Genomic DNA, 24,926 nt, shown 5'->3' with positions numbered 1-24,926 from the left:
CTACATCTTCCATTATGCCAGTCTATCTGGTTTTGGTGCTCAGTGACTCTTTAGCATCATGGTTCATGCTCTAGAGCAATACTGTACAATAGAACAGAGGAAAACTACATGTGCAGTTTGAAATTTTCTAGAAGCTACATCTATTAAAGGCAAATGAAACTAATTTTAATGGTACACATTCTTAAAGACAATAATCTATAATTTATCATGCTAACATATACTCATAAATTTTTAAATATTAATATTTTATATTATTTTAAATCTACAAAATATTTCTTAAACTAGCCAAATTTCATACTCTAAATAGCCATAATTTACAGAAAATTACAGCCTTTAGAACTTATTTTGATATATGTTTTGATTTGCTAAGCATATCCTTGAGTAATTCCTTCCAAGAATGACGTAGCTAATGAAATATACGTAAATAATAACTTAACCACAAATTTATTAAATTTTAATTAAGTTCTTATATTTGTGTACTGTTTACTGAAGAGAGAAGACAGGAGCTGGCTCTTGTGGGGTTTTCCTTTGTAGTCAATTTCTTTACCTATGATTCATTTATTTGCATTAGTTCTTTTTCAATGGTCTCCATCTTTCTTTTCATGACATTTTTGATCCATTGTTTTTTCCTCAAACTGAGACTCTGCCTTCCAGTTCATCTTCTTAGAGTCATTCCGTAGTCAATGTGGACTTCAATCCCTACACTGGGCATTTGTTTTCCCCGTATTGTTTTGTTTGTATCATGTTTAAAATACATCTGCTTATCTTCTTTAAAGACTTTTGCTCCTAGCCAGGTCTTCCTGCTTCTAACAAACAGAACAAATAATATCTACATATTTCCTTTGGAACTTCTATAAAAACCATTTATTCATGTCTATCTTTTCCCTCATGGTCTTTAGGATGCCATCTAACTCCCATATTTCTTTATATTTTTTGTTTCATTTTGAATTTATCACAATCATCCTACACCCTTTCGTACTACAGAAGTTATTTTCCACAAGACAAAACTGTTCTGGGTTCTAATCGCTTCTTAAGCTGCTGGAGAAAATCAACAGAAAGAGCCATGAGTAAGAGTGAAAGAGTGAGCAGGCAGAGCACAGATGAAGAGGTTCAAAGCACAGCTTCGTGGCCGTTCCTAACATGCAGAGCTCCCACACTGTCTTCAAAATCTATTCGAAAACTAGTGTGATCCAGCAGGTCATTATCCAATGAGATCATCAATTCTAGGAGGAAAATTCCTGATTGTTCTTTATCCATATAAAAAGAATGAGTTCAACACAGTAGTGACACAGACAAGACTAAAGGGCCATTGTTTCCAATAGCATTCCAAAAGTCTACTTCTCAGACATCTGTTACTAGTAGAGTATTATTTGAGTGTATTGATTAGATGAATAGTTGAGAGTTACTTGTCAGCACTTTTAAAAGTTTTCCACAATTTATATTTTCACATGTATTTTCATTAATTCAGACACTGACACCCCACCCCCAACATTTACTGGGAAAAAAATTTAATGCATAACTACCTTGAAACATGTTAATGTCTGCAACGCATGCAAATATCTAAGTCTCACCATCTGCTGGATGACTCATTTGTAAATTTTTCTACTATTCCTTTGGGGAGTTTCAGGGCTAATTTTTAAGTTCATTTTTAAAACTTAGTGGGAATGAATTCAGAGATATGGTACATACAACAGTGCTATGAGTATTTGGAAGAATATGACATGCTAACCCTAGACTTTAAATGGCATATGTTTTTATCTCAAAAGCAAAAGTGTTAGAAACTCATTACTTGGGAACACAATAAAACAGAGAACAACTTTCCCCGCCCCCTTTGGCCCAAATTATACATTGCTGATAGCAGATAATAGAGTAGGCCATATGCTGAAAATAAGCTACTTAAGGAAAAACTGTGACTTACTCATCTTTACACATCTGTGCCCAAGGTTACGTTTTTATCTGTTTCCAAACTTCCTGTATCTCAGACTGCAGGTGCCACATGAAAACCTTGTCTGAGCATCTCATCAGACTTGTCTTACTGCCCAGCAGCTTCCATTATACTGGCTGTGCCTCCAGTTTCTGACGCAATCAGCTCACCCCTTGGTCTTCCTTCCTACCTGCTCTATCAGATTAGAAAAGTGAATTTCACAAGATTTGTTGACTTGGAAGACAGATTGTTCTTCCTTCAAGGACACCAAGAACTATGCCTGCAAATATAAAAATTCCAACAGAGCCCTCAGTTCCATGAGATAGCCGGGAAGCTGTTCACAACTGAGCCAATACTGGGTGGTGTACCTCTGACAATTGGGTTTCAACTCAAGCTTGACCAAGACTTAATGTGTGTCATGTCAGGAACCAGGATTAGCACCTCTGTCTTCCTTTTGCCACGTGAAGGAGCCAGTCAAAATCTTTGGCACACAGTAGATACTCCATAGAAATTTCATTTAAAAAAAAAAAAAAAGACACGACACAAGAATCTATAATGGACAAGTCATATATATCCCCTAAATCAAAAAGTTCATTCTTCTAAAAGAGTCAAGTGTAAACTTTGAAAAACTATTGAGGGTGGGAGTGAATGGATCTCTTCCTTCGTTTGAAATCAGTGCAGATCTCCTATCGCTTCTTCTGAACATTTTTTAAATAATATTTTTATTTTTCACATATACATTTATATTATTACACATATATAACATAAACTACATAAAGCAAGAAGAACCATGAAACAATCTGGAATTATATTAATGTTACATTCATAGCATTTTGGCTATTTGTATTTGGCAACCTTGTAGAAACCATTTTTCTATCTTGGTGAGTCTAAAATTCTGAATGTAGATCAACATCTATCATTTCTCATCATTATCAATTTAAACCATCTACCTAGACCTAAAAACATCTTAACCCCAAAACAACTAAGCTTAATTGTAAAACTAAACTATCTGGTATTCAATCCCATTAGAGACTTGAGAAGGAATAAGATTAATTTTCAAAGTTCTTAAGATTGACTTTGGGCTTTAAAAAAATAAATAAATAAATGCATACATTCAGGTTCAACAAGCTTCCCTCTTAACTTTGTTTGACCAAAGTGTTACTTTTGAGTACCACAAACTTTAATAAACTGCATTTTTATCCCAACTCAATACAGCATAATTTTATTCCTCTTGAGACTTAATCTTTGTAATGGAAGTATGGTACTACAGGTTGGCCTCTTAGATGTCTCCTACCAGTTCCATTACAGTTAGAGATCACATCCTGAATAATTTCTATCCTTTTAAATTTCTTATGATTGTTTCATGACCTAGGGTGAAACTATCCTGGGAGGTATTCTCTGTATACTTTGGGAGGAAATATGTGTTTTGCAGTTACTGAATGAACTATTAATATAACAATTAAATCTTGCTGACTGTTGGTGGTACTGAGTTCTATTACCATCCTTCTGTATGTTCTATGTACAGTTGAAGTTGGTGTGTTAAAGTCTCCAACTATAATTGCATAGCTAGCTATCTGTTTCTCATTTTAGCTGTGCCAGGTTCTGTTTCACATATTTTACCTCTTACTCACTGGTTCATAGGCAAATGAGATTGGTGTCTTCTTGGTAGAATGACCACTACCATGACACGATGGTCCTCTCTGACTCTTGCTTGCATGTTTTCTAATCTCTCCTTGATTTGATGAAATGTTAGAATTTCCTGTAATTAATGCTAATATGGGTCTCTTTTTTTCCATTCTTTGACACCCTTTTTTTTTAATTAATTTTTTCATATTACATCTAAATTGTTATCCCATCCCTTGTATCCTCCCATTTCTCCCTCCCTCCCGCTTCCTCCTACTCCCCTCCCCTATGTCTGTGACTGACGGGGACCTCCTCCCCCTATATATGCTCATAGGGTATCGAGTCTCTTCTTGGTGACCTGTTATCCTTCCTCTGAGAGCCACCAGGCCTCCCCATCAAGGGGACATGGTCAGAAATGAGACCCCAGAGCTTGTATGAAAGTCAGACCTCACTCACCACTCAACTGTGGAGAATGTCCTGTCCATTGGCTAGGTCTGGGTAGGGGTTCAAAGTTTACTGCCTATATTTTTCTTGGCTGGTGCCATAGTTTGAGCAGGAAGGACCGCAGGACCCAGATCCGCCCGTCATAATGTTCTTCTTGTAGGTTTCGAGGACCCTCTGGATCCTTCTATTTCCCTATTCTCCCATGCTTCTCTCACCTAGAATCCCAATAGGATGTCCTCCCCTCTGACCCACTTTCCTGGTAAGTAAAGTCTTTCATGGGACATACCCTTTGGGCTAGTGTCTCAATATAAGTGAGTATATACCATTTGTCTATTTTTGCTTCTGGGTGAACTCACTCATTATGATAATTTCTAGTTCAATCCATTTGTCCACAAATTTTGGGAATTCCTTGTTTTTAATAGCTGAATAGTATTCCATAGTGTAAATGTACCACACTACTGAGGGACACTTAGGCTGTTTTCATGTTCTGGTTATTATGAATAAGGCAGCTATGAATATGGTTGAGCATATGTCCCTGTTGTGTGGTAGAGTATTTTCTGGGTATATTCCAAGGAGTGGAATAGCTGAGTCTTGAGGAAGCCCTATTCCCATTTCTCTGAGAAAGTGCCAGATAGATTTCCAAAGTGGTTGTACTAGTTTGCATTCCCACCAGCAATGAAGGAGTGTTCCTCTCTCTCCACATCCTCGCCAACATGTGGTATCACTTGAGTTCTTTATCTTAGCCATTCTGATGGGTGTAAGATGGACTCTCAATGTCGTTTTGATTTGCATTTCTCTGATGACTAACGAAGACGAGCATTTCTTTAAGTGTTTCTCAGCCATATGATATTTCTCTGTTGAGAACTGTCTGTTTAATTCTGAGCCCCATTTCTCAATTGGGTTATTTGGTTTGGTGGTGTTTAATTTCTTGAGTTCTTTATATATTTTGGATATTAGACCTTTGTCAGATGAAGGGTTGGTGAAGATCTTTGTTCTACTGACAGTGTCTCCTGCCTTACAGAAGCTTCTCAGCCTCATGAGGTCCCATTTATTAATTGTTGACATTAAGGCCTGGGATGTTGGTGTTCTGTTCAGGAAGTTGTCTCCTGTGCCAATGTGTGCCAGGATCTTCCCCACTTTTTCCTCTAACCAATTTAATGTCTCTGGTTTTATGTTGAGGTCTTTAATCCACTTGGACTTGAGTTTTGTACATGGTGACAAATAGGGGTCTAGATGCATTTTTCTACATGTAGACATCCAATTAGACCAACACCATTTGTTGAAGATGCTATTCTTTTTCCATTGAATAGATTTGGCTTCTTTGTCAAAAATCAAGTGACCAAATGTGTGTGGATTCATCTCTGGGTCTTCAGTTCAATTCCATTGATCCACCAGCCTATTGCTGTGCCAGTATCATGCTGTTTTAATTACTGTTGCTCTATAGTGCAGCTTGAGATCGAGTATGGAGATCATTCTTTGACTTTCAACTTGCTTAAATGGCTATACTTGTTTCTTATAGGCAATACATAGTTGGTCATGTTTTGTAATCTATTATGAAAATTTGTCCATTAATTGCTAAACTTAGATCAGTCTGCATGTAAGGTAGTTATTTATTACCAGGGATTTACATTTGTTTCATTTGGGGTTTTTCATCCTTATAGTCCTTCTGTGACTTTGAATATTTTTACAATTCCATTTTATAAAAAGGGTATCTTTGTGTATAGTTTTCTAAGTAGATGCACTGGATATTGCATTATACATTGGATATATAATGTAATAATAAACACACTTCTAGAGTGACTGTTTTGCTAATTCAAGTATAGAACCTTTATATCCACTTACATGCCTTTATTTTCTCAATTTAAAATATAATTGTATATATAATAATATCCATAATGATTATTATATTTGCTTTACATATACTTAGAGACACATCAGGCAATTTGTGATTTTTCTTCAAATGCCACAAGAAATTTAGAAAACTCTGAGATGAACCTTTATTTCCTTTTACTTGGCATTTGCTTCTCTTCCCCTCCTGATGTTGCATGGCTCTTTATTTAACTTTTCTTTTGTTTAGGAACTACCTTTAGCCTTCCTTCATCCTATTTTTTTTTTCTTTATCTTAAAATATGTAGGTTGTTCCTTCTTTCCTGGGGAACATCCTGCTGGTTGCAGATTTCTACATTAGCAGCTTTTTTCACACTTGAAAATATTGTGTTTCTGGTAAGAAATCTGCCATAATTCAAGCTGCTTCCTTCTACCAGTTAGTTGTCTGTTTTCTCTGGCCACTTTCAAGATTCTTCTTGAATTTTAAAGATTGATTAAATGTGTCCTGGCATGGATTTCATTGGCCTTACTCTCTGACACACAAGTAGAGAAAGACGGGATAGTGCTTCATCACTGCAAAGTTCAAGGTACCCACTGGGATGCCACTGTTCCATTGACAGCCAAAAAAGAAAAGGAAAAGTAAGATTCCTTATTCCATTTGTGTTCTCTACTGACACATTGAAAAGAAATGACACCATGGCTGCCGGGCAATGTTGTGATAGCTCTTCACCAGGACCATCTGGTGGCACCTAACAGAAAGGCAGAGGAATGCTTGGCTCCTGTCCAATAAAACTGGAATGCAAAGAAAAGCATAGCTTTCCACTTGATTTATTCTGAGGCCACCCTTGCAAGGATGTTACTACCCACCGCTACAAGAGGCTGAGCACCTAAGCTTTCCATTCAGCAGTTTTTGGCATGAGTTGGGATGAGAAATGTGTGTGTGTGTGTGTGTGTGTGTGTGTGTGTGTGTGTGTGTGTGTGTGTGATTTGACTAGAATAGACTGGTTATTTTCTCAAACATTTTCTATCTCACTAGGCTTTCCCTTTCCCACTCCTGACAGCATGGTGATGGTGCCATAAGCACATTCCAGCCTATAGCAGGGAGAAGCCACATTGTCTTTGCTGACATGGCTTTCCAAGGCGCATCATATTGTTTCTGCTGTATTTACAGGTCACCAGATTTAAAGGGTGAAGATGCAGGCTTACATCTCAGTGTGGGGTTTGTTGTCGCACACTCTAACAAGAATATTTAGGATAAGAAAGATGCAAACACTTCCGGAAAACAAAACCTGCCATGTTTTAAAAGTCAATCTAGGAGGTTTCAGAACAGTAATCCAAAGTTTCTCAAAACATGGGCATTATAAACCATGATGCCAGCGGCTATGGGAAAGATGTGGACTCAGTAATCTATACTGATATTAAATTCTTCATTTGTTCCTAGAACTCATGAAGCTCTTTCTGTTCAGTATAAAGTACTTTTTAATATTTTATTCAGTATTTCTTCATGCATGTGAAAAATGTAGGACTTTTCAATTTCTATCTTTTGCTGGAACTTAAAACATTATCCTAAGTTTTTTACACACTAAGAGGGTAGAAGAAGACAAACTAGGAGTGAAATAGTCACATCATGTCTTTCTTGCCCTCTCTGAAGTCACAAGGCACACTCGAAAGTTCTAACCTAATTTTTTTTTTTTTTTTTTTTTTTTTTTTTTGAGACAGGATTTCTTTGTGTAGTCCTGGCTGTCCTGGTACTAGCTCTACAAAGCAGGCTGGCCTCGAACTGAGAAACCTGTCTTCCTCCGTCTCCAAAGTGCTGAGATTAAAGGCATGAGTCATCATGACCTAGCCTGACTTACTTTTTTTTTTTTTTAATTACACAAGTTTCACATGTGTATCTAGTAGCAAACACTGCTCCTATATACCGTGGTGTGGGGGCAGAAACGGGGCTGCATTTAGGCGGAATGGAAGTTGGAAAAAGCAAAAGTTGAGATGAAAAAGGCAAGGGGGTCTGCAGACACCAAGGCGACACAGAAGCGGAGAAAGGTGCCCTGCATGGAGGCTGGGGTGGGGCGGGGCTTACTAACAAGAAGTGGAAATAAATGGCAAAACACAGAAGAGAATAAGAAGAAATCAATAGCTGGTGGGCCCAGGAGGTGCCTAGGTAAAGTGGCACTTTAAAGTGTGCCAGATAGTAGAGCAGCCAAATGAACTTTTAAAAATAGCTCTGTGGTTCTACGGTTCTAAATTGCCTACATACAAACATTAGTGTGTATTGCTGCTCTGTCTCAATCATCCTTTAATCTTTAATAATCTTGTACGAAATGCTGCTTTGACTAATACCGTTCCACTGCTGTAGAAGAAGAGAAGCTAGGGCTTTTGGTGAGATAACAGGGGCAGCCAGCAGCTCTGATAGCAGCCATGTTGTTGAGGAAAGGGCCAGGAGCAGCTAGGAGCACCACCAGCTCCAAGCGTTGGCAAATGGAGACCTTTAAACCTTCATGTAGTCTCTGTGAGCCTTGAAGCACTCCGGTACCACTAAAGTAGTGGGGATAGGAGCATCCTGCTCTTGGTGAAGACAACTGACTTGTTCTGTATTACATGTAGGCAGATTCCTATGTGGGTTCCTGTACTCTGTGATGAGCTGTAATATGTAAACTACATAAATAGCCTACTCTGCTTGGCATCCTGGGTGTGTCTCCAACTCTACCAGTACGTAGTCCTAGCAGTGACAGCACTGGCTGCTGAGCTCTGCTGTGGTAAAATTTGCTAAACCACAGATTATCAGAACCCACCCCAGGGGTCTCTGAGTCAGCAAATGTAGAATGAAGTCCCAGAAGCTGCATTTCTAGAAAGTTCCTGAGATTCCATATCAGAACCATGGAGCTTCCATGTCCCACCCCTGTAGACATTCTAGAGCCACCATTGGGTGGTGGGAAGCAGAAGTTCAGATCCTGAAGAGTGTTGAGGAGGGGGAGCCTAGAGTGCAACACAGAAGCAGAAGTGTTTAAAAATACCTTAGAATGTATATAAGAAATCAAAATATATCAAATCCAGCTCTCCCCCCGCCCCAATCCACCATACCTGTTTTTGAGCTTTATTAGGGAATAATCAATATAAGAGAATGCATTGGTCTAAACTGTAAATTTTGGCATTTGGGGCATAAGCATGTTCTTGTGGTCTCATGTCCATCTGGGCTTTTGTTTGTTTTTTATTTTTTGGCTTTGTTGATTTCTTGGGATTTGTGGCTTGAAAATGTAGCATACGCTATTCTTTAGTATGCTTTAAGTGCACACTGCTACTATGTTGTGAACACGGTATCCCAAAGCTTTGCTCACCTTTCATAATTGGAACTTTATACTTCCCATTGCCTCCTCACCCTATTTCCTAGCAGCCACCTTCTCTCTGTTTCTATGAGTCTGTTACTTCAGCCTGCATAAAGCCTTGCATGCAGATGATGCCACTTTCCTTGGGTTAGTCTCTTCCAGAACTCACAGCCCTCAGAATTCTGACAGCCTGGCCTCTAGCTGCAGCCCAGGTCTCAGTCCTTCCTTCTCAGTATCATGTTCTCATCATCCTGGCTCAGGAATCTATCCCTTCCAAACCCAAGCTCCCGGTTTTGTGACAGCCCTTCATAATAGTGACAATCTAGAAAACTTCTCTGTACCCAAGCATTCTCTGTCACAATTGGAGCATCAGCATATAGAAGGCACCAACGTGGTCTCTGTCTCAACCCTGCCCCCATGCTCACTCCCAGTGAACACTGCAGCCAGGGAAGAAGATGTTCCTTCAGGGCAAAGAGCCTCAGTGCTGCCTCTAATGTCTCAGCCATCTCTCCTAATTACGCTAGCTCATCAACAGAAGATCTATCTCTATCAGCCTTTATGTTTTTCTCTCCCAAATAAGATGCACTAAATCTAAAGGGATTACTAATTAACGTTAATTTCTCCCACTGCTTCTGAAACCACTATTTTCTTTAATTTTTATTTTATGTGTAAAAGTGTTTCGCCTACATGTATGCCTGTGTGTAGCCAGAAGATGGCATAGGGTCCCCTGGAACTGGAGTTAAAAACAGCTCTGAGTCACTATGTGGGTTCTAGGAATGAACACAGGTCCTCTGAAAGGGCAACCAGAGCTTTCTTAACCAAGCCGTCTCTCAGGTCTAAAAAAGTCACTGTTTTCTTCCAATGATTGTTCATTTCAGGGGGAAACCATTCTTCCATCCTCTAGGGAAGCAACAAAAACTTCAGAATAACATTGTCTGGCTGTGTAAACTTTGGGACCACTGTGCCCTCTGCATGTCTCTTGAGTTTTCCCGAATCTCCTTCACAGTACTAGTCCAAGGCAGCTTGCAGCCTCTTGGGGCTCATGGAGTGCTGGAGCATATTGCAGTCTGAGCATGGTCTGCCACTCTGTGGCTGTGCCTGAACATTACATGTGGCCATTATTCCCTGACACAGGAAGCGTTTATTTTTTAGGATTAGAAACCACTTTTCTAGATTTCACCAACCCTATATCTGACAAAGGTCCAATATCCAAAATATATAAAGAACTCAAGAAATTAAACATCACCAAACCAAAAATACCCCAATTGAGAAATGGGGCTTGGAACTAAACAGAGAATTCTCAACAGAGGAATATCAAATGGCTGAGAAACACTTAAAGAAATGCTCAATCTCCTTAGTCATCAGGGAAATGCAAATCAAAACAACTCTGAGATTCCATCTTACACCCATCAGAATGGCTAAGATCAAAAATTCAAGTGACACCACATGCTGGTGAGGATGTGGGGAGAGAGGAACACTCCTTCATTGCTGGTGGGAATGCAAACTAGTACAGCCACTTTGGAAATCTATCTGGTGCTATCTCAGAAAAATGGGAATAGGGCTTCCTCAAGACCCAGCTATTCCACTCCTTGGAATATACCCAGAAGATGTTCCAGCATACAACAAGAAAATTTGCTCAACCATGTTCATAGCAGCCTTATTCATAATAGCCAGAACATGGAAACAGCCTCAGTGTCCATCAGTAGAAGAGTGGATAAAGAAACTGTGGTACATATACACTATGGACTACTACTCAGCTATTAAAAACAAGGAATTTCCGAAATTTGTGGATAAATGGATTGAGCTAGAAATGACCATAATGAGTGAGTTAACCCAGAAGCAGAAAGACTCAAATGGTATATACTCACTTATATCTGCATACTAGCCCAAGGGGCATGTCCCATGAAAGCCTTCACTTACCAGGAAACTGGGACAGAGGGGAGGACCTCCTACTGGGACTCTAAATGAGAGAAGCATGGGAGAATAGCAAAGTAGAAGGATCCAGAGGGTCCTAGAAACCTACAAGTAGAACATTATAATAGGCAGATTTGGGCCCAGGGGTCCCACTCAAACTAAGGCACCAGCCAAGGACAATACAGGCGGTAAACTTTAAGCCCCTACCCAGATCTAGCCAATGGTCAGAACATTCTCCACAGTTGAGTGGAGAGTGGGATATGACTTTCTCACATACTCGTGTGCCTCACATTTGACCATGTACCCTGGAGGGGGAGACCTGGTGGCACTCAGAGGAAGGACAGCAGGTTGCCAAGAAGAGACTTGATACCCGATGAGCATATTCAGGGGGAGGTAATCCCCCTCAGGAACAGTCATAGGGGAGGGGAATAAGGGGAAAATGGCAGGGAGGGAAGAATGGGAGGATACAAGGGATGGGATAACCATTGAGATGTAACAAAAATAAATTAATAAAAAGAAGAAAAAAAAAAAAGAAACCACTTTTCCCTATATATAATGCTTCTGTTCCCACATACTCAAGAGAGAAGGGCCAGGATAATGGCACTAGGGCTCCATCTTCAGCATGGCTACTCTCATGGCAGGTGCAATTCTCAAACTATGACCTCAGCCCTACTCTTTATAATAAACCACAGTCACTAGGTAGACACTCTGATTGAGGTCAGGTTGATCAAAAGCCAAAGCTAGGGCTGAAAATGAAGGGGCAGATAGGATCTTAGGTCTCCCAGGACCCATTCCTTGCCCTGGTCCTTCTCTGCCCTTCTAGCTATGTCCAGGCCTCATAGCAAAAGCTTCCATTGGCCATTCCATTGGCTAAAATACCCTACCTGAGCTTTCCATCTAGCTCTGTCTGGTTAGAGAAACGTTGGAGAGAAGTGCAGCCCTTTATCTTCCCATCCCCGGAATTCCATCCAGGCTTCTCCCCAGCCTCCCACACTGATGGCTTCATCCTACCGCTCTTCCAGGGTGGCACAGGAAGAGTGGCAATTCAACAGTGTCTCCATAAGCATATTCTTCCATTCCTAAATGCCACCTGATTTTTCCTCTCTCTAGTACTTGTTACAAAAAAGAGGCAGCACCTAATGTGCCCTCTGACTTTCTCCCAGGATACTGTACTCTGTCAAGACACTTTCCTTTTCTTCTCCGAGTTGGCCTCAACTCACAAGATTGCTGCAAACCATTTTTCCTGTATAGATTTTCCCCCTGGTGTCCTAATTTATCTCCAGCTAATAAGCTGTCATGTGACATGTCATCCTTTCAAGCCAGTCACATAACTTAGAAGTTGTAGAAGTTATCCATGAGAGAAATCACCCTTTCTATACATAAAGGGACATACTGCTCCAGGTCTCCTGGCCACATGCTTCAAGGAATCCCTATTCTTTCCACACCAGTGACAAGTGTCAGAAACTCCCATGAATCAATCCTGCATGTGGCATAGTCAAGTTACCAATTCAGATTATCCATCTTCCTGACCATTGTTCAAGGGATGAAAAATAAAATAAAAATAAAGGCATATCCATCATCCTCACTGAAATGCTTATTTTGGAAATAATGATTCCAGGTAGGAGGACAGTGAAAAATAGGGCCTGTGAGAAGTGAGTGTTCATTGCAGCGTCTGCAATGCGAGCACTTAGTGCTCTGTCATTAGCAGGCATCATTACAGTTCTATAAAAAACATCTCTGGGAAATCAACCCTAAAATTTGAAACGTTCTAAAAAAAAAGTGAGAAGGCAGAGTTTAGAGGAATCCCTATAAATAGAAAAATCGTATTTTTAACTTAGTGTGTTATGATTACGCTGGTCATGTCACATTCAGATCTTGTCAACCCCACATAGGGTAAAGCAATGATGGAATGTGATGCCAACATTTTGGTAAAAGTTATCACTTTCCTTTTTTCAGATTGGAAATCCAGATCCCAGAAAAGCATAAATAAAATTAAGAAAAAGCAAGTAAGGAGATAATAGTGTTGGAGAAAAGGGAGCCCCACCTAATTTTATTTAAGAGGCAACCATTTCTCAGCTTGAAGCAATGCAGGTTTGCAGAGCATCTCTACGCACCCATGTTCTGGCTCCAGCATCCCCACTGCCTTCACTGGTACCCATTCACACACCTGCTATGAGATTTACTGATAACATGGCACTGAAGCCTGTTTTGATGGCTACTTTCTTACAAAGATCACGATCTGGACAAATTTGGTGGGAAATAACAGCCTGACTACAGCCTTGGGAATATTCCTGAGCCCAAGGAAAGCCATCAAACCATCTGAGCTGCAAAGTGTCACAAAGACAGTGGTGTAAGTGCACAAATCCACAGCAGGTTGCACAGATGCTTTATACGTGAACAGGCCTAGTAACTACAAGCTTCCTCTCCTCAGCACCACTAAACCCCTCCCTCCCTGCAGTGTACTCTAAGGATACTCCTCTCAGAATGCCTCTCAAAGTGTACTGTGAACAAGAATCAACTGGGAGTTTTGTTGTTTTTTTTTAAAATATAGGCCTTGGTTCAGGAGGTTTGGAGTGGGAGCCTAGAGGCTCTCCACTTCTCAAAAGCAAAAGTGACACTTACTCTACTCATTGTCCTATTCTGGAAGCTTCAAAAACAAATCCACAGAGCACAGACTGCAGGCCACGGTTCCCAGGGGGGAAAAGCCCATGGCCCAAGAAGCTTCCATGAGATGGGGCTGCAGTACAGTATTAACCAGCAGGAGACATTCTACATCACTGTTTGAATAACGCCTAACGGGGTCATAGTGCTGAAACACATGAGCAAAGGCCTCTAATGAGCATTTTCTAAGGGGGCCCAGGGGGAGTGAAACAAGATTTACTCACGAGAGAAGCGGGCAAGTGGTCTGGCGTTCTTATCTCCTGCTTCATTTGCAACTGCGGGGGAAAAATAGAGAACACAGTTAAGAACAAGACCTATCAGTGGGGACACATACGTATCCCTCCCCCTCAGGAAAAAAATCACAAGCTTATTGCCAGCGCTGTTCATTGGTTACCCTCCACAACCTGAAGGCAAAGCTCTGAAGACACCACTCTCCTATGTCATTCAACATGGAGAAATCTAGCTGGTGCCCAAGTAGAAGCTGTCCCTGTACTGACTAGCAATCCTGGTGCTTGAAGGCACTCTGCACACTACTGGGAGAGAAAAGTAATCTTTAATATTACCTAGATACAAACCCCATAACCTACAACAGCAACCTGCCTGAAAAATACCTTGATACGATAGGGGTAGAAACGTTAGTGGAATAACAAAGATGTCTTAAGGCCTACTCCATGAAATATCATCCACATATGACACACAAAGCCAAGAGATGGAGACTAGATAGGTCATGGGCCCTAGAGGAAAAACTACTACAGTATTCTACTAAATGAACACAATAAAATTACTCTTAATGGCATATGTTATAAACATAGATCAGTGCACCACTCAACCTTCATCAGAGAAGCTTGCAGTAGTGGTCACGAACAAAGAAACCCAGGACAGGACAATGTGCAGAGGGTGAGAGACCTGGAGCACTCAGCCCTAAATGAGATGTCTTCATTGAACCTCTCCCTCAAAGGATTTATGTGGAAGCTGTTGGAAGGACCATGATGTTTGAGGTTGCAGTCCTCCCAGTCCGGATAGCCATTCTGAGCTCAGTATTAGATAGAGGACCCTCTTTCCCCAGCAGGGCCTCCTACTCTCACCTGACCTCATCTGGAGAGTGTCTTTAGACATAGATGCCCCTAACCACATTTGATATGTGGCCTTTGACGCTGCTCCCTGCTACCTCTCCCCTCTCTGAGCCTATAGGATAATTTGGTACAGTTTCCATTCATATGATAGAAGCATGCTGCCTAACGCAAATCAAGCATCTTTGAAGTGCCTAGTCTCAACTAATTATGTACACCTATCCTGGAAGGCCCCTACGTACTCCCCCAAGGACTTTAAAGCCTTTGTTCTACCTGAATAAAATTGAACTAGCTCCCTGAAGTGGTATCCAGAGTGGTCATTCTCTATCGTGCTCATGACTTTCACCTTCTGCTCTTCCTGCCTTCGTGAGCTGGTAACCAACAGCCCCCCAGGAAAGAGGAGACCCACAAAAGCAAAGACAGAAAGATTGTAAGAGCCAGACGTGGCAGATGACACCAAGGAAACATCATCTTTTAGACATTACAGTGCTACTGCACATATGAACACACAGAGACTGTGACAGTGCAGTTGGGCTGCACGATTCCAGACAAAAACCCAGCCCAGAGAAAGGAAAGTAGAAACAAAGGCCCACCCCTAACCAAGAAGCTATTTACAAGTGGTACTGTCAGGACAGGAAGCATTCCATAATGAAGAGCACTGGCCGTATAAATCCTACTCCAGGCATGGTAGGCCTCGTGCTCAATAGGTAAGTGAAACAAAACAGACTCTGGCTTTTGTGTTTGGTTTGTTTGTTTGGTTTGGTTTGATTTGATTTTTTTGTCCTTTAGGTTTAGGGTGTGTGTGTATGTCTGTCTCTCTGTGTGTGTGTGTGTGTGTGTGAGAGAGAGAGAGACAGACAGACAGACAGACAGACAGACAGACAGACAGAGAAATACAGAGACAGAGAAATACAGAGACAGAGAAAGAGACAGAGAGACAGAGAGAGAGAGAGAGAGAGAGAGAATATGAAAGTGAGTGTAGATGGTTGGGAAGACATGGTAGAGGGCAAAATATGATCAAAATATATTGTATGCAAATTTATTTTTTAAGATGTAATTTTTAAAAAGAATAAGGCACAACACATGCTGCAGAGTAGAATATGTCCATGTTACCACTGACCTTCTGAACACTAACAATCAGCTGTATTTGAGTCTTGCATGGGAAAAAGCAGCCTTCCTTTTCTAGGTTTCCCAGGTTTTACCAACACTTATGTGAGGCTGATGCCTCAGTCACCTTCATTAACATATCTGAAGAAAGCTGCCAAGAGCTAGTACAATCTCAACCTAGCAGGTTAGGGAGGCTAACCAGGTTACACCTCACAGATTCCCACGACACCGGCCATCCTTGTGTCCATGTTTCCTTTAAAGAGCTGTCCTCCAGCACATTGACCCACACCAAGCTGCTAAGACAGAGTGTGTTCTCAGATGTGAAGGAGCAGAGCCAAGGTGGGCCCCTCAGAAGATGATGGCAAAATTGGGCATTGTTAAGCCAACATTAAATTCAGATGTTAACAATTAGGAGAGTCCACAAAGGGAGGCTTGGAGAAGCTGTCCAGAAAATGTCTCTAGAAAACCTGGGACAGAGAGCCCCAGAGGGTATATTTCCTCCACCTCCTCTTCAAAGTTTATAATCCAGTACATGGAAGTACACAGTCCCTAAGTCTACAATTTCTATCCCTATCACTCCAGACCAAATTAAGGTCATATTATCCTGTAGAAACACAAGTTTTGCTTGCCTTTTTGCCTTTAAAAAATGTGTGTGTGCACATGTTACAGTGTGTGCCTAAGTGTGTACACACATAGAGTTTGTGTGTGTGAATGTGGTTGCACACATGCCACAGCACACATGTGGGGGTCAGAGGACAACCTCAGGTAGCATTCCTCGCCTTCCACCATGTTTGAGACAGGGTCTCTGTAGTTTTCCCACTATGTATTCCAAGATAGCTGGCCCCGTGTTCCTGGGACTCTCCTTGGTCTGTTTTCCAGCTCCTCATAGACACACTGGGATTATGGCGCCTCCTGCTATGCATCTAGCTTTTGTGTCGGTTCTGGGGATTCGATCTCAGGTCCTCATACTTGGTTGCACTACAGATACTTTTACACACTGAACCATCTTCCAACCATTGCTGAACCTAAATATCCTTTTTATTCCCATTAAGATTGGTATGTGTTGTTTTGTATATCCATAAGTGACAGACATAAATATTTGTGATCTGTTTGAATGGCACACCTGGTCCAGCGAATGAGAAAACACCAACAGCAGGCAGCCTGGAAGATTACTGTTGTAATCATTGCTGCATATGAAGCTGACATAGCAGGACATCGGAATATCAGCTTCCTTAGCTTAGAGCGTTATTTTGCAAATGGTGAAAGGAGTTACACCTAGGACTCGTACGAAAGTAAACAATTTAAAGTTCACAGGATTCACACATTCAATCTTAGTCTCTCTGTTCCTGTCTTTGGGGTTATCCCATGGTGTCTCCACTTTTGCAACATTATACAAAATGTCCAGCAGGGGGCGGTGCTATTGCACACATATCACAGCATTTCAAAAATAGAAACTGAATCACTACATTCTTACAAAGGACGTTGTAAAGGGAAAATATTCTCACCTCAGAAAAGGGCCCAGGGGCTCTCTTAGCACGCTATAGTTCTTTTGTCACCTAAAGCTTCTGGTAAAACCACTACTGAACATAAATAGTTTGTACTCCCATTCACTCCTCCAAGCAGAGCTGGCCTGCAGCAGGGCAGAGCTACAGCTCATTGGCTCAAGGCCTCCTGCCGCATTTCAGCCCCTTTACTTGATCCCAATTGGAGATGGACAGTAAGAGCATTGGTTTTGTGAGCCCTTGGGAAATGTAGCCAATTCTGTAGAGCTTTCTAGGAGAAAATTTATGTTGTATCAAAAAGAAGAAAGGCTGGAGGCAGAAGGAAGGACGGGTTAGCTAGTGTCCTGTGCTTCTGCAGCTCTCAAGGTGAAATTGTTTCCTCTTTAGACACTGGAAAAATAGAATGAGGTTTTTCCACCCCCAGCCCGACCCGCCAAATCTTTACTGCAGAAACTGATGGGCCACATTTAAAGCAGGATTACAAAGACCGCTGCAACAGCCTTGAACAGAAGCAGCCACCTAACTGCTCAGCCTTGGGAGGGCATTTTCCCAGGGTTGCTATTTTAGACCAAGCCTTGGGACTCCCCTCCTAGCTACCCTAGCCAAGGATGGGGATTGTTGACCCAGAATCAAGTTATACCAGGTGAGGCGGGCATCAAAATCTAGGCCATCCAGGTACCAGGAGAGTAGCTTCTACCCAGAAATAGTGCGGCAGCCCAGAGTGACTGTCCTCCATGCTATGCAGACACCATGCTCCCCTGGTGAACAGTTTCCAGTGATGGCTTTACAACATACGATCCAACTCACCCAGCCTGGAATCAGAACCATGGCACATAATCTTCCACTGCAGGGTTAGTCAGCTTGCTATCACTATAAAAACTGCCTGCGGTGATTCATTTACAAAGAGTAAAGGTCTGCTTTGTCCATTCTTGAGATGCCAGACAGCCAGCCAGTGGACCGGTTGCTTTTAGGCCTATAGTAGCACACGGTATTGGTCGGAGGTCTTGGTAAAGCTCAGATAAGTCACCTCATTACCAAGAAACAAGGGAGGATGTGAAAGGGGCCCAGAACCTACAATCCCTTGAAGATCATGCCTCAAAGACAAAGGCTGGCCGGTAGGGTCCACCTGGAAGGTCTCACCCTCCCCAGTAGTGCCGCAAAGCCTTAGCCATGGTGGTTATTGCAGTATATTTCCAAACTACAGTGTTCGCAGTTCCTGCAGCATCTTTCCGTATCACACCTTTCACACGCTCTCTCTCTGACACCCTGCCTAGGTCTTCCCCACATCGACTCTGACTCCTGTTTGTCCTTCAGACTGAGGTGTAGCTCTGCACTTCATTTTCATCCCATAATTGTCTGCCTGTGTTTCCTCTCATTCTCCTTCCAGGGCCAGCTCTCCAACTTCAGCACACATGAGAACTGCCTGGAAGGTTTGCTGAAATGCAGATTGCAAATGCAGAGTTTAAGTACAGTGGGTATGGTGTGTATCCAAGAAACCATATTCTTGAGAAATTCCCAGGTGGCCAGAACAGCTGCCACAAGTTGTAACCTGCCCCCACCAAATGCAAGAAGATTAACTTTTAACTTTCATATTTCCATATTTTGGGCCAATGGCTGACCCTCTGAATAATATTTTCAGCTGATGTTTCCATAACTAAAGTAGACGAGATAATGCAAAATGCCACAGATGGCATCTAGACCAGTCATCTCGGCCTGAGTTCCAGACAGTCTATAAGAAAGTCTGATTCCTTTGGGCCCACATGCTTGTTGTAAATAAGTAGTTGCCAGCACTGATAAAAATGTATGAGATTTCGAATATAAAAACATGCTACTAGCTTCTTGGAGGATACAAGATTCCAAACCCCCCAACAGAAATGCGCCCACAGCCCCAACAATGGACGGCTCTGCTTCCTGGCTGAGACACGGCTCTTCTCTTGCTGTTACTGCACTTTACTTGCTGCCTTTATGGTGCAGAGATTAGTGTCAACAGGACCTCGTCAAGGGCGTAAAGAGTGGAATAGTGCAACAGAGAGAAGTACTATAAAGGGTGATCATACCAGCTTAACTAAGCCCTTCTATTTCAAGACCACACACATGTCGCACACATATACAACATACACACACCACACACACCACACACACATACACAAACATATTCACACACATACCATATATACACACACCACGTACACATATACCACACACACAATAAATGCACACATAATACATTAACATACATCACATATACACAAGCACACATACACAATAAATACACTACACCACACCACACCAAACACATATATTCAGTACAGGCACATAATACATACACACACCACACACAATACACACATATCACACACACAAACCACACACTTACCACATATACACAAACCACACACAATATACACACATACACACACAAACCACAAACATACCCCACACATATCACATATACATACACACTACACACATGCAAAAATAAACCAAACACATACACACACACACATCAAACATATACACACACCACATGCATATGCACACACCACACATACACACAAACTACATACACAAACCACAGGCATACACACACCATACACAAACCACATATAAATCACACACATATAGACAACTAATCCACACACACACACACACACACCACTTACACATGCATACCACATACACATACATACACACATATACACATACCACACACACAATACACTGACACACACAAATCATACATACTAAACATATCACACACATATATACACCTATACACACACTACACACACACAAACCACAACATACCACACAAATACGTACACATATGTACACACATGACACAAATATACATCCCACATGAATACACACACATATATAAACACTACACACACGCATGTGCATACACACCAAGATTTAATATTATTCCACTTATCAAGTTAACTAGAGCTTGAATTTGGCAAAGTATGTACAGATGAATGCAGATGTGTGGAACAGATCCATGCTAAACTGTTAACACAAAACACACAGATTCTAGTTATGTATATATGTGATGGTTTCTGTCAATGTTGAACTGCCTAATACACATGTGTATATAAGCACAGAGAGACAAATACAAAATACATATTTCCAGGTATAGGAATTCTTTATAGCACATTTGAGAAAATTTGTTACCTTTTTATGTTTCTGAATAAGGGCAATAATTCAGATTTGTTACTTTTTTCAATATTTCTGCATTAGGGCAATAATTTAGGTAAGCATGTGTCATGTATATTATCAGTAAAAATATTTTATCAAAGGGATACAGAAGAGTTGGCTGTTGTTTTTGCATATTATGATTGTGGACAGACATATATGTACATATGCATATATACATATGTATAGTATATATACATATAATGTATTTTAGATCTGAATCTGTGACCACCCTCTGATCATATATTATACTTGCCTCCTGTAATCTAAGAGCACTCCCTGTAAGACTCAAGAAATGTGGCTCACTTCTCCTCACTCAACATTAGTGAACTGCTCCCTGGGAGACTATTAGAATCACTTGGGGAACTTGGCAAATTCCTTGTGTCCAGACAACATCTTAGGCCAATGAAACAGTGCTTTGTAGGGAGAGGACTCATCACTTCTACATCCTTATTAAGGTAAAATTTACAAAGCATGTGTCAGCGTCTTCAGAACTCTAGTGCCGCACTCTGCTCTTCTAAAATGGTACTGCTCTGACATTACATCATCAGGCGGACATGCCTCTACTTAGGTAAAATTCAGCCTCTGTGGCTGCAGACTTGACCGTGAGAGTCAGCTAGCATCTCCTCATAGGAGAACCGTCTCACATTGTAGGACTAGTGAAGAGAGGATTTGTCTCACAATGCTGCGCAGTCACTGAGCACATCATGGGTCCTGGGCCTTGCCTGGGAGCTGGCCACAGAACTTGGATCTTAGAGAAAAGCAACACCCTTGACAGGCGGGCCAATCGGGTAGGTCTCTCCATCTGTGTCGGTACAGTTATAGTCACACCGATCTTGGTTGCATCCCAGATCCACTGAGAGTCCCATGAAATGGGGCTAGGACTCCAGGTTTTAAACAATTACATTAGACAGCAATTGGACATACTAATATCTCAAAGGCAGCATTCTAAAGTTATGGTCACCTTCATCTTTGGTGTGTTTGCAGCGTGTTTCCCCTAAACCAAATAAATCAGTAAAATTGCCTATAAACATATTTCAAAGTAAGGACTTCCCATGGAGACCAAGGTTAGTGAGACGATGGGAAAATTAACTCAGAGCAAAAAGCATCCTGACTCCAAACACCGAAAGGAATTTCGATGTCTCAGCCAAGCCACAAACAATCCAGGCCATTCAGCAGGGCAGCAGGGAGTAGAAGGAAAGCTCGGGAAGATCTAACCATTGTGGCTGTAAACCAGGCAGGTGCATGCTGCTTTGTAACCAAAACTAGAACCCAAAACATTGAAAGCCTTGTTTTGAAAGCCCTGACACCTGAGTAAGTGTAAACGCAGCTGGCATGCTGGCAGCAAGGGCAGCCTAAGGTAGAGCCTGGCTTCCTGTATGGGGAATCTACCTAGGCCTGCTGTTTGCCCCAAGCTCTGGATCAGGGGGATCCTCTCCAGGTGAACTCCCTTGGGAAGACTCTTGGTGAAATATCAGGCATCCTCTCTTGCGAAGAGAGTATAGAATGAAAGTCCAGGCACCGTCCCTATGTACCAACTAAGAGGAAGCTCAGAACTGCCTACAGGAGCTTGATTTCGCCTACCTTAAACTTGCAAAGACCCAAACAGCATCAGGAAACAGGATGGCAATGCTGGGAGAGATTCCTTCAGAATCACTGCTCACTGCCTGGCTTAGATGGTGCTCTCCCAGGAGACACTTCCAGAACAGCTCCCTTTGCTTGCCCCTCCCACCTTCCTAGCTTTATTCCTTCCCAAAGCACTGGTTACCTTCAGAATGTGTTGTGTATTGTGTCTTGTTGTCTTTCTCCTTCCATTTTAACCCAGGACCCACATAAGCATGGGTTCTCTGCTTAATAAGAAAAATAAACGATTTTTAAAAATCAAACAAAAAATATGCTATTCTACTCAGTGCCTAAGGCCTGTGAACAATATTTATTTAATGATCAGTGGTCAGACTCCCACAGTGCACCATGCAGAGTGTGTCTGAAGCCAAGAGTACTTGGAAAAGCCTAAGAACACAGAAAGATACAAAGACATAAACATCCTTGAATATCCATAAGTGCCCAAAGGATCCACACATCACTTCAAAAATATTTATCAAGCATTGAATGACTGGCAAACTCCAGATAAATGTGTACACCCCTGTCCAGGGTCCCTGACCCCACATTAAATAGGACTACCATTCCTCAGAGGGGTGGGTAGTTTTTCCAAGACCATACAGCTGTGCAACACAACCTCCATCCGAAATAGTCTGGAGTCATATTTCATGTCATGTCTTTCCACATAACCTCTCTGCCTTCAAGAAGGAAAGATAGGACCCTGTTCTGGTAGCACAGACCTGTAATCCCAGTAGCTTGGGAAGCTGAGTTAAGAGGATCACAAGTTCAAGGTCAGCCAGGGCTACAAAGTAAGTTCTAGGTCAGAGGGGATAACTTGATGACACTCTGTCCTTGTTCTCAAAATAATTTGTTTGATTGAGGGGACAAGATCTTGAAAGTATAACTCAGTGGTGGAGTGCTTGCCTAACATGCACGAAGTCTTAGGTTCACTGTCTGGGACTAACAACATAAAGAAAGCAAGATAAACAAGAGCCCTAGGGAAGGCTGCACGCAGAAGAGAAACAGGCTGCAGACTGACCCTCTCCTCTATTGTCTGTAGCACCAGCGAAAGGCACATTCCAATCTGGCTATTCAAATTGATAGCTCACTATACTCCACCTAGACAAAAAAAGAAAGAAAAAACAAACAAACAAACAAAATCTAAAGAAGACAAGGAGAGACACTGACATTTGTTAATTTGATATTCTATGCCAAAGCACTGGCAGCAGCTTTACCCACCCCCCCATAATTTCTACTTAATTTTCACAGTATTTTTTGAGTATTCCTGTTTTCAGTTGAGGAAGAGCTAGATGGTTTGGCCTGACAGGACTAGTGAACCGGCAGGATGCGACTGGAGTCTGGCTCTACAAATACCTGTCCTCTCCTCTGTCTGCCGTGGGCTTCATTACAAACCACATGACCAGCGGGTTGGCTCGCCTAAGAATCACACGCTTGGATTCCCTGTAAGATCTCAGACAACTGGGCCTGCAGCTTCTCCTGAGCTGCCTTTAAGCCCCTCCCCACCGTTGCCCCCCTATCCCATAAAATAGCCATCCTCACCTCAGGAAGCCCATCTCCTCTGTGATGGCACGTTCACGGAGGCTTCGTTCTGTCCTTCAGCCAGTCTCTGACCCTCTTTCCTTCTGACAGCCCTTCCCAGACTGGAGGAAAACTGTCATAGACTCAAGGCCCTGAGCTGTTTCATTTCCAACAGGCAAACTCGGCTATCTCTCATAAAGACAAAAATATGCCACTTCTTTCCCAATGAAAGTCAAGTCCCCCAAGTCACTGGTAACAGAATGTTTTGTTTTTAATAAGCCCATGCAATGTATTGCTAAATGCCACTGATTTCTCCACCAGGATCTTTATATTAGGCTACACCAAGTTCCACAGTAACCAGTCAGTCTTTTTCTGTAGGCTTCTTAGGAACAATGCACTCTATGGGAGCGTCTTCTACATCGTATGTCAATAAGCCACTAAAACAGGCAGGCTTGGCCGAACAAAGGACCACCTGTGGAACTTTTTAAGATGCAGGTCATGTTCAGTCTACCTGGGTCTGGGTGTGAGAGTCTTCACTTCTAATGACCTCCTCCTGTGTCATGCCCTAGGACTCACACTGAGTCCTAAGGAGCTGAAGGACATAACCAACTTTGAAAAGGAAAAACCAAGTGCACATCCAAAGAGCTCACTGGAAAGCCCTGGATGACTTTGGAAATGCATGCTGTAGAATTCAATATTCAACCCTGTTGGTTTACTTCAGCAATTTTTGAAGGTAATGGAGCAATTTTATTAGAGTTTAAAAAGAAAAGTCCTAGAGTGGCAAGGCAAAAAAAAAAAAAAAAAAAAAATTTCAGCATCTGTGCAGAGGAGGAAGATGGAGAAAAGAAAGAGAAAAGCAGGCCGTTTGAGCTAAGGCAGCATGGAGGGCAGCTGCAAGATGGACAAGCAGCCACATGATGGGGAGGGAGCTTTAGAGAGAGCAAAGCCCAAAATCCTAAGGGAAGCATGTCTTAAAAAGTCATAGAAGGAAGAAAGGGCATGCTTTTCTGATTAATTGAGAAAAGCGATACTTAATCTGTGTGGCTGCTGCTCTGTAAACAGCTGTCCATCCCAGCAATTTCATGAGAAAAGAACCCTGATCAGCACAATCAGACCCACTTAAGCATAGATACTGCTGTGTGTGAGCAGGGAAAAAAATCCCCTGAAGTAGAGGATGAGCTGGACAGTGCGATTCTCC

The 24,926-nt window shown here is 41.8% G+C and overlaps 1 protein-coding gene across 3 annotated transcripts in view; it reads right to left on the bottom strand.

Annotated features, from left to right (window-relative positions):
- The window catches only part of Pde1c (phosphodiesterase 1C), a 475,928-nt gene that overhangs the window by 370,704 nt on the left and 80,298 nt on the right, over positions 1-24,926 (bottom strand). For all 3 annotated transcript variants that reach the window (XM_051152305.1, XM_051152303.1, XM_051152304.1), the window contains exon 2: positions 13,941-13,991. In XM_051152305.1, the coding sequence (XP_051008262.1) occupies positions 13,941-13,991 (51 nt within the window). The remainder of the gene's footprint in view (positions 1-13,940; positions 13,992-24,926) is intronic.

Source organism: Acomys russatus, chromosome 10 (genome assembly GCF_903995435.1).
Source record: "Acomys russatus chromosome 10, mAcoRus1.1, whole genome shotgun sequence".
NCBI classification, from domain to species: domain Eukaryota; kingdom Metazoa; phylum Chordata; class Mammalia; order Rodentia; family Muridae; genus Acomys; species Acomys russatus.
Note: the sequence above shows the minus strand (reverse complement) of the source record. Positions and strands in the feature narration are given on the sequence as shown.